Source organism: Silurus meridionalis, chromosome 17 (assembly GCF_014805685.1).
Source record: "Silurus meridionalis isolate SWU-2019-XX chromosome 17, ASM1480568v1, whole genome shotgun sequence".
Lineage (NCBI taxonomy): Eukaryota > Metazoa > Chordata > Actinopteri > Siluriformes > Siluridae > Silurus > Silurus meridionalis.
In genome coordinates, this window is record NC_060900.1 from 7,741,575 (window position 1) to 7,756,057 (window position 14,483).

The 14,483-nt window shown below is 39.9% G+C and overlaps 1 protein-coding gene across 2 annotated transcripts in view; it reads right to left on the minus strand.

Moving 5' to 3' along the window:
• Positions 1–14,483, minus strand: part of mib2 (MIB E3 ubiquitin protein ligase 2) — a 63,025-nt gene continuing 48,542 nt past the window's right edge. For both annotated transcript variants that reach the window (XM_046871053.1, XM_046871055.1), the window contains 7 exons: positions 13,695–13,849; positions 5,249–5,375; positions 4,027–4,251; positions 2,275–2,453; positions 1,824–2,017; positions 1,280–1,345; positions 1–1,142 (listed from right to left, as the gene is read on the minus strand). In XM_046871053.1, coding sequence (XP_046727009.1) covers positions 901–1,142; positions 1,280–1,345; positions 1,824–2,017; positions 2,275–2,453; positions 4,027–4,251; positions 5,249–5,375; positions 13,695–13,849 — 1,188 coding nt within the window. In that variant the 3' untranslated portion in view covers positions 1–900. The remainder of the gene's footprint in view (positions 1,143–1,279; positions 1,346–1,823; positions 2,018–2,274; positions 2,454–4,026; positions 4,252–5,248; positions 5,376–13,694; positions 13,850–14,483) is intronic.

Below are 14,483 nucleotides of genomic sequence, written 5' to 3' on the forward strand. Positions count from 1 at the left end.
TGACCTTTGATTTATTTTATTTTTTCACGAGTTATGCCTCCTTTGAACATAACGAATAAAATAACGTATCGCCGCGGATTTTCTTGCTCGAGTTCCCTTCATTTGACCTCGAGGATGTATGATGCCTTCACACACACAAAAAAAAAAAGAAAAAGACTGATTGCCTTAGAACACCACAAATGTAATCCATGTCACAATATATCATATAGGTAATATGCATATCAGCATGCACTGTATATCCTTTCGCTTGTGGAAAGCTTTTCAGGGTCTGCTAGGAGGGGCCGAGAGAGGTGCTATAGTTCAGTGGGAAACTTAAAGCTGCAGTCTTGTACGCCTTACAAAATGGCTCACCTTCCTCCACCGCTGTGCATCGAACTGTAATGGTTTTACATCCATGGATGGAGAGGTTTTATGGGTTTTGTTTTTCACAGAGAACAATATTGTCAGTCTGTAAACATCACAGCGCTACAGTGAGTCAGCAAATTATAAACAATAATAATAATAATAATAATAGTGATAAAGGAAATCTCACAGAAAGTTGATGAGTCGCAGTGGAAGTGACTGGTGTTTGTTTACGGATGATGAACCAGAGAATCGGTGTCTGGAATCTCTTTTTTGAAGAACGTCCCATTTGGGTTTTTTGATCAACACAAAAGAAAAAAAAGAAAGAAAGAGGAATGGTGCAGTCTACACTAGTGGGCCTGGCTTCTTGTATCTGCACAATGATGATAAAAAAAAGTCTGATAAATACAGCATCATCCTACTGTACATCTCCCTGCATATACAGTACCCTGCCCCATTCCCCCCCCCTCACCCCTACTTTGCCATCTAACAGTAAGCCGGGACACACTCTTAAGTGTGTGTGCTGTATGTGTGTATGAATGAGCGGGTTTGCACACATCAGACAAAGAGCTGGATACGTTCGCGGATGCTCTGGCGGCAAATGGGGCAGGTCTTGAGGGCGATGCTGCACTCTATACAGGAGGCGTGGCCGCACTGGAACACGAGCTTGATGTGGTTGTCGATACAGATGGGGCAAGTGATGCGCTCCTCCATCTGCTTGTAGCGCGACTGCAGCTGCTCCAGCAGGTTGTGCTGCTCCGAGCTCTCCGAGTTTGGACTGCTGTCTACCTCTGTCTGGTCTGCGAGAGAACGACAGATTATGGCATCGATCCTAGACTTGAAACCAAATCGCATTCAATGATCGACAAGTGACGGCTGAAAATACCAAACGTTGCAAAACTACGAGATGCACATTCGCATTCTTAATGAGCCTTACCTTGTCGGATTTTCTTTGTGATAGTGACCTGGCATTTGATGCATTTCTTCATTCTGTGAGCGCATTCTAAAGAAAACGAACAGTGTGAATAGTGTATAGTCATAAAGCCATAGTTCATACTGTATTTATATAACCACGCATGGCCTCTTAGGACTTGCGTCGGTGGATGCTCTTTTAAAATCACCCCTTTTTACTGGTTACATTGAGCGCTTTCTTATACCATAACTAAATATCCTTCAACAAATTCATTTGAGGATGTAATCACTTATTTATTTAAGGCATTCTGCTGCCACCATCAGGCAAAAAATAATATTGCAATGTGTTGCCAGAAGCCAGTTACCATCTTAGAGCCAGACTTCAGACAGCCCTGATCTAGTGGAAAACCTTCCACTTCCAATTAGAACTGCTGATGATCTCTGTGAACTGGATTTGTCCCTAGAGCCAGAGTTTAGACAGCCCTGATCTAGTAGAAAACCTTCCACTTCCAATTAGAACTGCTGAGGACACCATTAAAGCAGCACTATATGCAGAAATGTTTATTTACCCTCGCAGGCGACGCTGTGCTGGCACGGGGAGAAGAGCACAAGAAGAGCGAGCTCAGAGCAGATGAGGCACTCGCTAGGACCTGGTGCACTAGGCATGACTAGGTTGGTCATAGTGTTGGGTGTGGTATGAACCCTCCTCAGACTGCTGCTACTGCTCCCATTGCCACCCGTCCCACACGTCCCAGCCTGCAGTCTGACACACAAACACACAAAATAATTAGTTTTCATTTATATATATAGCTTACGGGTTCAATCTGCAATTTTAGACTATTTGACTACATACTGTGGATGACCATTAAATGGATGTGATTAAGAACCGCATTTCAGGAAACACAGGCTTCTAATAAATCATACTCAAAACCACATCTATCTGTTCATCTATTTTTCTATAGAATGAAATTCTAAATAACTATGATACATTATTTCAATATTGGACAACCACAGACGTACCGGTATTTCTCAGAGAAGCTCCTGATCAACTGCAACACGATGCTGTCTGCCACCAAGTCGAGTGGACTCTTGCCTTTATGGTTGGCGTAGTTCATATCAGCACCCTCTTGAGCCAGGAAACAGGCCATAGCAGCCCCGACATTCAGCTCCGTGTTTCCCAACAGCCCTGAGCCACTCAGCTTTTCACACACACAAAAAAGATGTTCAAACTTGAGGTCTGTGTTGTAAATTTAATACATTAACTGTTCTCATAGCTGGTCAGTGACCGCCAGATGAAAGTAAAAAGCATGTTAACAGATTTTGACCTAAATATTTAGAATTAATTCACGTTGGGAACCTGCAGTAAGTATTTGGTATGCAAGAAGCGGTACATTAGTGGTTGAGGGGTTGTTAAGCTTTGCTCTTGAGCAAGATTGTTTAACCGATAGTTTTTCAGGGTTGCGCTATACAATACAAGATCGGCCTCTAGAGGCGAATCACTGACATGACATGCACTTATTTAAAGTGTCATTTTTATTTATTTTGGTGGGGTTTTTTTCCAGTTTAAATGCATGTTTTTTATTTACCTCAATATACATTAATATAATTAATATATTCATACTTGAGAATTTATACTCAATTAGCACATTTCATGATTCAGTACTGCTTTTATTTTGTAATAAAATTCAGTAAATTAAGTGTTATGTTTGTTTTTGTTTTTTAACCAATATATACCAAAAAGAATCATTTGATTAATCGAATATTGGCAAGTACAATCTAACATAGCTATCGGTAAAATCTGCGGTCGACCTCTATCCTTAACCCCTCGACTTCTCTGCTGTATAAATTAAATAACTGTAAGTTGCCCTGGATAAGGGTAAGATAAGGGCCTGCTGTAAATGTGATCTAAAAATAATCACCCCTGTGAACACCATTCCCACAGTGAAGCATGATGGTAGTAGCATTGCATTGTGTGGAGGCTTTTCTTCAAACTTTGATGGAGAAACTTGACAGGACTGAGGGCGATACAGATACAGCCCAAACGCTAAAACATCAAGAGCTTCTACCATTAATTTTTGCCAAAGCAAAAATTATCGAGATCCGTAAGCGCTAAGCTTATCTATACATGTCCCAGAAGCTGTACCTGCAGCCAAAGTTGGTTCCATCAAGTGTTGTTCTATCGGGGTGAACACTTTAAGGTGAACACCAAATACCGCGATCCTGATCACTTATAAACGAGTGTAAGGCAGTTTTTTTTATATTTAGGCAGACTGAGTGATATCTTAGGGTGGTAACAATGATAGGTCAATGAAACTCCAAACACACAGAGCCACACACACAATTCTGCTGATGCATGAAAACAGCTTCATTGACCACCTTGATGTCCAACTACATTTCACCATTGGGTCTCACCCAAAACTCGACCCTCAGCGGTGTATGTATGTCTGTGCGTGTGTGTTTTTATTGTGTGTGTTTAGTGTGAATGACTCATCCTGCACACGCCAAGAAAATAAATGCTTCTACAGCTCAGGGTCAACTACAGTTTAAATCAAAACAATAAATCTGCATTATCAAATGATAAATTTTATACAAATGTATTGATTACTGATCAGAAAAAGGCTTGTTATTAAGAATTTATAGATGGTGCAGTCATTTTTGGGGCCCTCAAGAAACCATGAAATGTATTATACCCTGTGCTCAGACCACAGCTTCCTTCTAAAGGACATGCAAACAAAAAAAAACACACGTTTTCTATCTCTCTGGTGATCTTACTCGGCTGTATAGGTTCGAGGCATCTCTCTCTGTGCTGCTCAGGGAGGTGGCGAGTTGCTGGCGGCTGAGGGCCGTGTGCATTGCCGTGTCTCCCTCTTCATCTTCGGCATTCACGTTTGCTCCCTCAATCACCAGAAGCTCCACCAGGTGCATGTGGCCCTGAGTGACTGCCAGCTGCAGAGGCGTCTGACCGCGGTTATTGCGGATGTTGACATCACAGCGGCCCTGTGAGGCGCAAAACAGAGAGACTGAATGTTAAAATATGAAAACGCACAACTCGCTACGTCCTTCTTCTTGTTACCAGGATGACATGATATAAACCAGAGAAGGGGTCGTTCCTGAAGTCCGAGTCTTTAATGTGACTCAGAAGAACGAGTAGTCACCAAGAGTGATTTGTTCATTTTCTACTGGACGTGCATGTACAGGAAACAGAATTGAGTAGCTCATGAGTTCTCTGGTCCAAGTCATTCATTCTTTTATCATGTGAATTCTATATACGTTACCAAATGCAATAGATTAGAGGTTTTTTTAATCCAAATCTTGGCATTATTTGAACAAAGATTATGGGAGTCAATGAAAACGAATGACACAGATTAGAAAATGAGAGGTGAGCTACTCATTTTGATGATCATAATTTGTTCTAAGCCATAATGTCATATTTTCATTATTGGAACCATAGTCAAAGTTTGTGTATGTAGACGTGTTGGGGAAAACTGGTTATTAAAAATTTAACATTTTATTTTAAATCTAATTAATAGAATGGAATTAATTAAACGATAAAATTGATCATTTTGATGAATGAGCTTCGAAGAACCAGGTGATCCGATCTTCTTATCACTAATATGAACAAAAGAAGTCGTAGGAAATAACTAGTCCCAGTCGCTGCCACTAGAGGGCAGAAAAGCCTTCTACAAAGCGCACCCAGGGACTGCACCTGGGAGGCTACGGTTTAATGTCTTCCTGCAGGGATCGCGATGGCCACCATTTCCCTGGCAAATCACCTCCCATTCATTTTCACAGTGGCAGACCTGTGACTGCAAGCACACTTTCGCAGGGACCCAGAGGAACTACTTCAGCGTAGTAGTGCAGCTTCATCCGTCACAGTCTCAAATCATGTCATTTATATAAAACGTATTCCCTGTATATGTGTAAAAGTTGTAGTGTAGAAATGTGATTCTATAGCACTATTAACAAGTCCCTCTCACAAGTGTGTGCTTCTCACCTCTTTGATGAGGATGTCGGCCACCTCGTAGTGGTTATTGAGAGCAGCCAGGTGAAGAGCTGAGAAGCCATCTTCCTTCTTCACGTCGGCGAGCTGCCGGGCACGGGCCAGGATCATCTCTGTCGCACTAAAGACACACACGCAATCGTTACTGGTATTGTATTGTACAAAGTAGTCAATAAATACACAGCTGTAAAGAAGGTGTAACAGATGTTCTGCTTTTGAGAACACAGAATACAAGACGTTAGAATAAAGCCAGCGTTTCTCTTATTGGATTGACAGATAAAGAATGCTTAGTCACTTCCTTATATTGACTCTAGAGGTGTACGTGTAGAAATGTAAGAGACTTGGGATGATCAGTGGCATTTTCACTCTGCTTTTAGACTTTTACCTCCTGAACCCTGGTGAGGTGAATTAGATTTTTTTATTCAAGTCACCTGGAAAAGGTGGAAGTGTATCAGTGGTAAAATGTCACAGAGCAACGTTTACTGCCAGGATTCTCTTCCTACACTGAAGGTCATATGTAATAAGAAACAGTTCAGGGAACATCACTAAGCAAAGATGAATGAGAACACAGAGACTAATGAAACCTGAGAGAGAGAGAGAGAGAGAGAGAGAGAGAGAGAGAGAGAGAGAGAGAGAGAGAGAGAGAGAGAGAGAGAGAGAGAGAGAGAGAGAAATTAATAAAGGAAAAGAAAGAAAGAATTGAATAAAGGAGAAGAAGGAAAAGAAAGTAGGAAGGACAGAAAGAAAACATTTAATAAAGGGAACGAAAGAAAGAAAGAAAGAAAGAAAGAAAGACAGAAAGAAAACATTTAATAAAGGAAAAGAAAGAAAGAAAGAAAGAAAGAAAGAAAGAAAGAAGAAAGAAAGAAAGAAAGAAAGAAAGAAAGAAAGAAAGAAAGACAGAAAGAAAACATTTAATAAAGGAAAAGAAAGAAAGAAAGAAAGAAAGAAAGAAAGAAAGAAAGAAAGAAAGAAAGAAAGAAAGACTTGTACCTACTGGATGTAGATAAAAAAGGAAATAAAAAGGAACAACATTAATGATCAAACAAAAACTAAAGATAGAAAGAAAGATTTTCTTTTGTCCCAAAAAAAAAAAAAGCAAAAAAAAGCAATAAAACAAGCAAGTATGAAAGAAAACAAATACATGTAAAACTACAGCAAAAACTAATCAGCACGAACTGGATATAAATAATAATAATAATAATAATAATAATAATAATAATAAAAGAGTGAACACAAAACTCATGATCAAACAAAAAAGATAGAAAGAAAATGTTGCCTTCATCTATGACAGAAAACAAAATTATTTTGTAACTAGGTGGCATGATGCAGGAAAGAAAGAAAACAAAGATGAAAAAAGAAAGAAAAAAGCAAGCAAGAAAGAAAGGACCTGGCCTTCATCTATAGAAAGGCAAACAAAATAAGGTTAAAAAAAAAGAAAAAAGAAAAGAAAAAGAAACAGCACTGTGATTCGGTGTGAATGCCGTGTCCTAAGGGAGCTTTGGTCTTTGCTGATAATATCATCAATCATCTTCTCAGCTCCTCATCCCTTCCACCTCCCACCAGAAAAAGAAAGGCCTTGCCTTTGTCCCACACCTCATGCTCTCTTACACGCCATCCATCTCTCCTTCTCTTCATTCGAGAGAAACGATCGCAGCAGCAGCAGCAGGGCGGCACACAGGCCATCTTCCCCACACAGCATAAATGTTAATGTGGGAGTGGAAGTGAAGCACGTGTATCCCCTAATGAGGAGGACTGCGGACTGGGTGTGAACCAAAACTGAGCCAGCAAATATGATTACATTCCTGCAAGAACTCTGTCCGTGTGTGTGTTTGTGTTGTATGCTCCGAATATGGTAGGTTTACCCTGCTGAGGTTTCTCAAGTGTGTGTGTGTGTGTTAGTGTGTAGTGATGCAGACAGTTGTATTGACGCTGGGTGGCAATCTGCTCCTGTTTTCTAGCCAGATATATACGCGAGTTCTTATTATACCCCGAGTGCCGCTCCATATTCGACTGCCCTTTGACCGGCTGCAGCTCTGCGGAGATGAGATTCTCACAGCCGATTTCTCTCTTTCTATTCCCCCCTCCCCATCCTCCCCCTCACTTTCCCACATGGCCTTATGAGAAATGCGGGGCTCCTGATTTTTTCCATTTCCTCCCTGAAAATAAACAAACACCTTCCACGCAATAAATAAATAAATAAAAAACAACTCGCGTAGCCCCCCGGTGCGAAAGAGAAACCAGGAGAACGTGCTGATCTGGTTCTGAGTGCAACAATTTATTTTTATATATATCTATATAAACAACACCACAACCAAGACAATGTCACTGAGAAATATTTGGCAAAATATAAGGATAAAAAAACCCAACAAAAAGCGAGTTAAACGCTGATACGACTAAAATCGCGGGGAAAAAAACATTTTGATTTTATTTTTGTAAATAGTTCTTTTTCTCAACAATGGCTGCAAGACTGCTAGGACAGAAACGCTAACCTGCTGTACCGCACGTGTGACAGTTGCCATAACAAATCTAACGCTTGTTTTACGATCTTTCTCGCCGGAGAGCGTGTGCGATTTTTTTTCTGCCCCTCCTCCGTCTTTGTCTCGCCCTCTGAGAACGCTGCATCGCTCTCCCCATACAAGGGAAAGGCTGCCACTGCAGGGTGTCCTGAGTACATGAGCCAGGGACACGATCAGTCAAGTGTGTGTGTGTGTGTGTGTGTGTGTGTGTGTGTGTGTGTGTGTGTGTGTGTGTGTGTGTGTTCTTCAACTTAGTATAAGTGACAAAGTAATATCACATACACCACATTTACCCTATACACATGACTTATAGGCTATAGGATAGCTCGGCTTTTAGATCAGTGTGTAAGAGCGTTTATGATCGATAAAAGGGATACAGGTAGACAGTGAGTTCTGATGACCCCATCGTAATTTGAAAATACGTGGCCTAGCCTACCCAGGCATTTTAAAGAATGATCATTATGTGGTAATTTTACAAAAATTTTGTTAATAATTGAATTATTTTAGCAATTTCGCAATTTAGCAAAACAGAAGAATTTACACTACCGTAATATACCGTATATAAAGAATATACAAGTGGTTTGCCAGTGGAGGGCGGAGCCGGATGCGCTCTGTTTCAGTGATAAAGAAGAGACGCTGGCAGGAGTACGGCATCTCACGAGGCGGGGGAAGCGTACACCCTGGCAGCGTCCCAGCACCTCGTACCGCATAGATGCTGCTGCATTTGCCTTCGGTGCGCAACGTAATATATTTTTACAATTTTGTTGTATCGCTATCAGCATGGAGAGCGAAAAAACTGTAAGTCGATCCATCGTAACTCGGGGACTACCAGTATTTCAATCAGTAGTGAACAGTAAGGAAGTAAATGTAATTCGTAGCTTTTTCGTGTATCTGCACTTTACTGAAGAATTTCCATTTTCTTTTACTTTTAGTTCACTACATTTCAAAGTCAAATATCTGACTTCTTACTCAACTACATTTTGTTCCTTTTTCATTTAAGAGCAGATACAAAATTACCTGGTCAAACACGCGGCAAGACACCAATCAGGGCTGTTTTGGCCTTGTGATTGCCGCTTGGCTTTGGTATACTCATAATAAATCATAGTAATTTGGATACACTTAAGTACATTTGAAAGCAAATACTTTTGTAGTTTTACTCAAGTGAAAGTTTAAACGGAGCACTTATACTGGAGTCATATTTTGCAGAGAGGATCTCTCTCTCCACTTTAACTTAAGTACATGGTTTGTGTATTTTGGCCACCACTGGCCAAATACAGTACCTGCACCTCTGATCATGTAGATCACGATGCAAGATTAATCGTAACTTGCTTGTTGAGTTATTCTTTCGTAACGACGTGTTAATACGGTGCGGTTTTCTGTTAGGAGACGGCAGCATTTGAAGAATATAGTAGTCTCCACTCTGTAACAGTCTGAGGTTCTTAAAGTTCTAAAAGAAGAAACTGTAGTTGTTTCACCATTGTAAAGTTTCCAGAAAGGAGGGCTTTGGGGTTTCTGGGTAACAAAACATACTGTTTCATAATTTCATATAACGGCTCATAACATGATATACTGTAACACTGAATATATAGGGAATTTACTGTCATGTTCCTTTTTTATGAAGGGTAACTAATGCTAACCTCGTGTTATAATGAAAGTATCAGCGGATGAACAAAAGTTTCAAAAACTGCTCTTAGATGTGTTATACGCAAAAGTATTGGGACACCCGACATTTCTAGCGGTATGCGATTCTTCCTCAAACTGTTACCACAAAATAGGAGGCACACAGTTGTAAAGGATGTCACCTTTGCTTGAACCTACTGAACACCTTCGTGATGGTTTGGGGTGGAAGATCATGAGTGGCCTGCTTTGGAGCTCTGACCTCAACGCTACTGAACACCTTTGAGATGGATTGGAAAGTTGACTGCAACCCAGACCTTCTCACACCTACATAAGTACCTGACTACTAACACCCTTGTAGCTTAATGAGCACAAATCATCACAAGCGCACTCCAAAATCTATGCAAATACTATGCTGAGGTGTCCACAAACTTTATGGCATATAGTGTATGTAGCTCATTTCTTTGAAATCTCTTGTGTGGTAATTGTACATGTGTTGGAGATAATGTAGATATGTGGGTTAGTGAGTGGGTGAAGAAGAATAGCGCTAAAAGTGCAGAAGTGTGGGCTGAAATAATATCGTTGTGGAACATGTGTGGGGTTCAATAAGAGCACCTGGATGGCTAAAGTGGCAGGACGAGTCCCAAACGACAGCGTGCACTCCACTTAGTGTCCTACCTCTGACTCATGGCAGTAAAACCCCGACAGTGACACACTTGTAGTACTTGACACAACAAGCGTCTAATTGGGACTTTTTGGAACAGCGACTAAAATAAGACTGAAAGACAGACATCTCCAGAGGCTTGCATGCTTTTTTCCTCACAGCAGCTCTGGGTTTTTTTTTCCCAACTCAACTGGCACTTTTTGCTATCAGGAAGCGTTTGGGTAAAGGAGCACAAAGAGAAGAATGTTACCTTGAATATTTTCAGTGTTTTTAATGTGAGGGTACACAAGTTAACACACACAAAAGAGTTAAGCTCAGTGTTTGACCTACACGTGACCCGACGTAAGTTTTTTTTTTTTTTTATCGTCATTGCCAAGAAACACCGACATTTACAGTTACACTAATGTTGAAACCACACCAGAGCCATTTCTCTGATATGTACAGGGGAATGTGTGTGAACATGGTGCCAAAAATAATAAATAACTGCCAAACAGAAACACAACAGCAAGACCAAATGCACAACAGACAGACCACATAAACATCAAGAAAAAAAACACAATAGCAAAAAGACCAAATACACAACATCAAGACCAAATACACAACAGCAAAAAGATCAAATACACAAAAGCAAGACCATATACATATTAAGACCATATAACCAAACAACAAACCAAATACACAACATCAAGACCAAAACATAACATTAAAACCGTATACACAGCATTAAGACTAAATGCACAACATCAAGACCAAATACACATCAACACCATATACACAACATTAAGACCAAATGCACATCAACACAATATACACAAGAGGAAAAAGACCAAAACATAACATTAAGACCAAATACACAACAGCAAAAGATCAAATACACAATAGCAAGACCATACATACCAAGACCATATACCCAACAAACCAAATACACACCAACAGCATATACACAACATCAAGACCAAAACACAACATTAACACCATATACACATCAAGACCAAATGCACATCAACACCATATACACAAGAGCAAAAGACCAAATACACAACATTAAGACCAAATACACAACAGCAAAAATACTAAAAACACAACAGCAAAACCATATCCACAACAGCAAAAAGACCAAATACGCAACAGCAAAAGACTATACACACAAAATCAAGACCGAAAAGACAATATCAAGACACCAAACACACAACAGCAGAAACAAATACACCACAAATCCAAAAAAAAAAAATCTAAAGCACAACAACCAAACACCAACACCAAAAACACTGGCACTTATGCATGTTTGTTTTGTAAATGTGTTTTTGCTGTAAAATCTTTGTTTCCTTGATGACTTGATAAAAAACCTGCACACAGGAATGTGTACACGCGTTGTTGGGTGAGGGACAGCCGATAAGATTATAACTGGCAAGACTGTGATAGCTGTGTACAGTACACAACAGACAGCACGTGGGCAGTGAGTATGAGGCTGAAAATGAATTACTGCAGGGGGAAAAAAAACAAAACAAGGGAGCTGGTGAACAGACTGTACCATTCCCAAAGTACAGGCGTAACTCCCGGATGCCAATTATACGAGACGGTCTATTAGAAAATGGCAGTCATTGTGTGGAACAGTCTGGAAGCACCGAATCAGGGTGTTAGTTAGTTATACACACACAAAGAATAGACTATATATTTAATACACACAAAAAAGAGACTAGAACACAATAAATAGAGTGACTATAGTGTTAGACACATTACCATGCATTTGCCCTCAGGAATACTAGCCTTATGAGTTTACGCTTCCAAAAATATCCTCCAGTATTAGATCGGCGTCAAGTTCAACTGTGCGTAGGCTCTAAAATGGTCTCTCAAGACGCATTAGGTAAAAAACTGCACAACCTTTTTACATCCTTAACGCAATTTTCGAACAACACGTACAACTTCCAAATGAGATTTATTCAATCTGTAGCTTTTACACTGTTTCTTTTTCGATGTATCACTTTACAGACACTCTACTCTTGCCTTATCTGCCAAACCAGTGTAAGTAAGTAAACAAGGTACTTCGTCATTGTACACAATACGAAATTTCATTTGGCACCTCTCAAACACCAACAAGGATATTTAAATATCAATTAAATTCAAAGTAAAAAAATAAATAAAAAATTCACTGGACTGCTCAAAAGATCTTTTCTTAATAACATATGTTCTAAATGTAAATATTACACATAAAAACATTAAAGCAACGATCACCAACTTGTTTTTTTTCCCCCCTCACGAACCAGCAATAATGTGTATTATTATATTGCTATTATACATATAATATAATAGAATAGAATTAATCTATGGATTACACATATAATAAAAATGTAATACGACTCGAATACGAAATCAGTAAGAGCTGAATTTATCGATGCATGGGGAAAAAAATACGCAACTAAAACAGTTATAGGAAATTGGCACCACGAAAACCAATAAAATGGTTTTGTTCTTATTATGCGGCCAAATAAACCACACGATCTGTGGCCCGGTGCTTGGGCACCCCTGCATTAGAGATATTACAGTTATAGTAGTTACGTGCCAAAACAAATTTCCAACGATAAATAGCTGCAGTACTGTAGCAGAGCCTATGCATAGTTTCTCTGCTTGGTTATTGGTTGAGGTGTCCTATGATGTCAAAAAAAGAGTTAAACGTCACTTCATTTTTTATTTTCATTGGCTAATGACGTATGTCTATCATTACGCCCCTTTTTTTAACGTCAAGTGATACTACAACCAATAAATCTAAATAAAGCAAAAATCTACGGTTTCTTGAAATGCTACTAATTTCTTATGATGAACTGAAATCGGAACCATTCGCAAAACAAATAAAACATTTGGATCAAAATCGAGGCACGACTGTATTGCACATTGTGTAAAAGTGCACTGTGGTGCATGTAGCAGCAAAGGGTAAGCCTAACGTAAAACCTCAGTCCCTAATAGCTGTAAAAGGGGGATTACTGGGGTGATTAGAAAGATGTGATGACAACTACAGCTTTGGCAAAGAAGCTGCAATTCAGTCAGCATGTGTGTCATTTGATGACCTTGTACCTCTTTATAGGTGGTAAAAGGAACAAAATTTCTTGGGTGTGCGGAGACATTGATGAGCCCCCTGGTCATTGTTTGCAGTCGGCTCACATAAACAGCCTCCAGGTTCGATACTAAGAGTCTGGGTTTCTAAAAGCAATTCTACGGAATGCATATATATTTTTGGGGGGGATATTCATTCTCCTTGATTATTATATGCCTTTTGCAAACAAAAAGCGTTCAATGAAATAATGCTTTTGAATTCCTGATTGTAACTGGTCAAGTGTGGATTTCTTTGCTATAATCGGAGCTCCTATAGTGGGGGTTTGCTGTAACCCAAAATTCTTCCAGCGCTATGAGACGCATTGGGTTTTTACTTGCCGTTTTGTTACGGGTCGGGTGCTAGCCCAACGCCCGCCCTCCTCCTTTTGCAGTCGGGCTTAGGACCAAGTCCTTTATCCCCAATCCCACAACTGAGCACCCAAGAGAGTTCTTATATATAATTATTCGAGGTGCATCACTGATGAACTAAAAGTCTTACTGCCTAAAATATAAGAAATCATTAGCATGAGTTTCAATGAGTGTGAGGACTCACAGTTTGTTGCCCTTCAGGGCTGCGTGGTGAAGCAGGTTGAAGCCGCGGTTGTTCTGCTGCGTAAAGTCAATGTTACGCACCACGGTCAGGATTTCGATGATACTCCTGAAGTCCTTAGCGATGGCATCGTGTAGAGGCGTGTCCCCGTATGAGTCCTAAAAAGCCAAAAAGCACTGAACTAAGCACTTTACAAAATTATACACAGAAAAGGTGGAGTCAAATCAACTGACCAATCAAAGAGGAGGAACCATACTCCACTCCTTGAATATTCAAAATTTAGAAACATTACACATAACCTTGATGAGGGCTAGAACACTGAAATGACAACAATGGTAAATTATATACAGCTGGAGAGCAAAAAGCTAAGAGATGCTCTTCCTAGTCCAGTTTAGGTAAGCCTCAATATACTGTTCATTACTGGCACAGTGAAAACCCGATGTGGACTTCTGAAGTTGTTGCCCATTAAGGTTCTTTGTGTTGTACATTCTGTGATGCTTTTTCACACCACATTTGTAAAGAGAATTTGAAATACTCAAACCAACCTGGCACCAATAACCACAGCACAGTCATGTCCAAGTCACTGAGAGGACATTTTCACCCTCTTGTTCTTAATGGATAATGTATATCAGCAAGCTAACATCACCTAGCATGCAGATTGACTGTTGTTAATTAGTGGTTAGCAGCTTTCATTAATTATTAGCTATATGTGCCTTGTCACTCCTTAGCAAAATTTACACAGCAAACACTGAGGATAATTGATTCCATTCCAAGAACCCAGTGGGAAGAAAT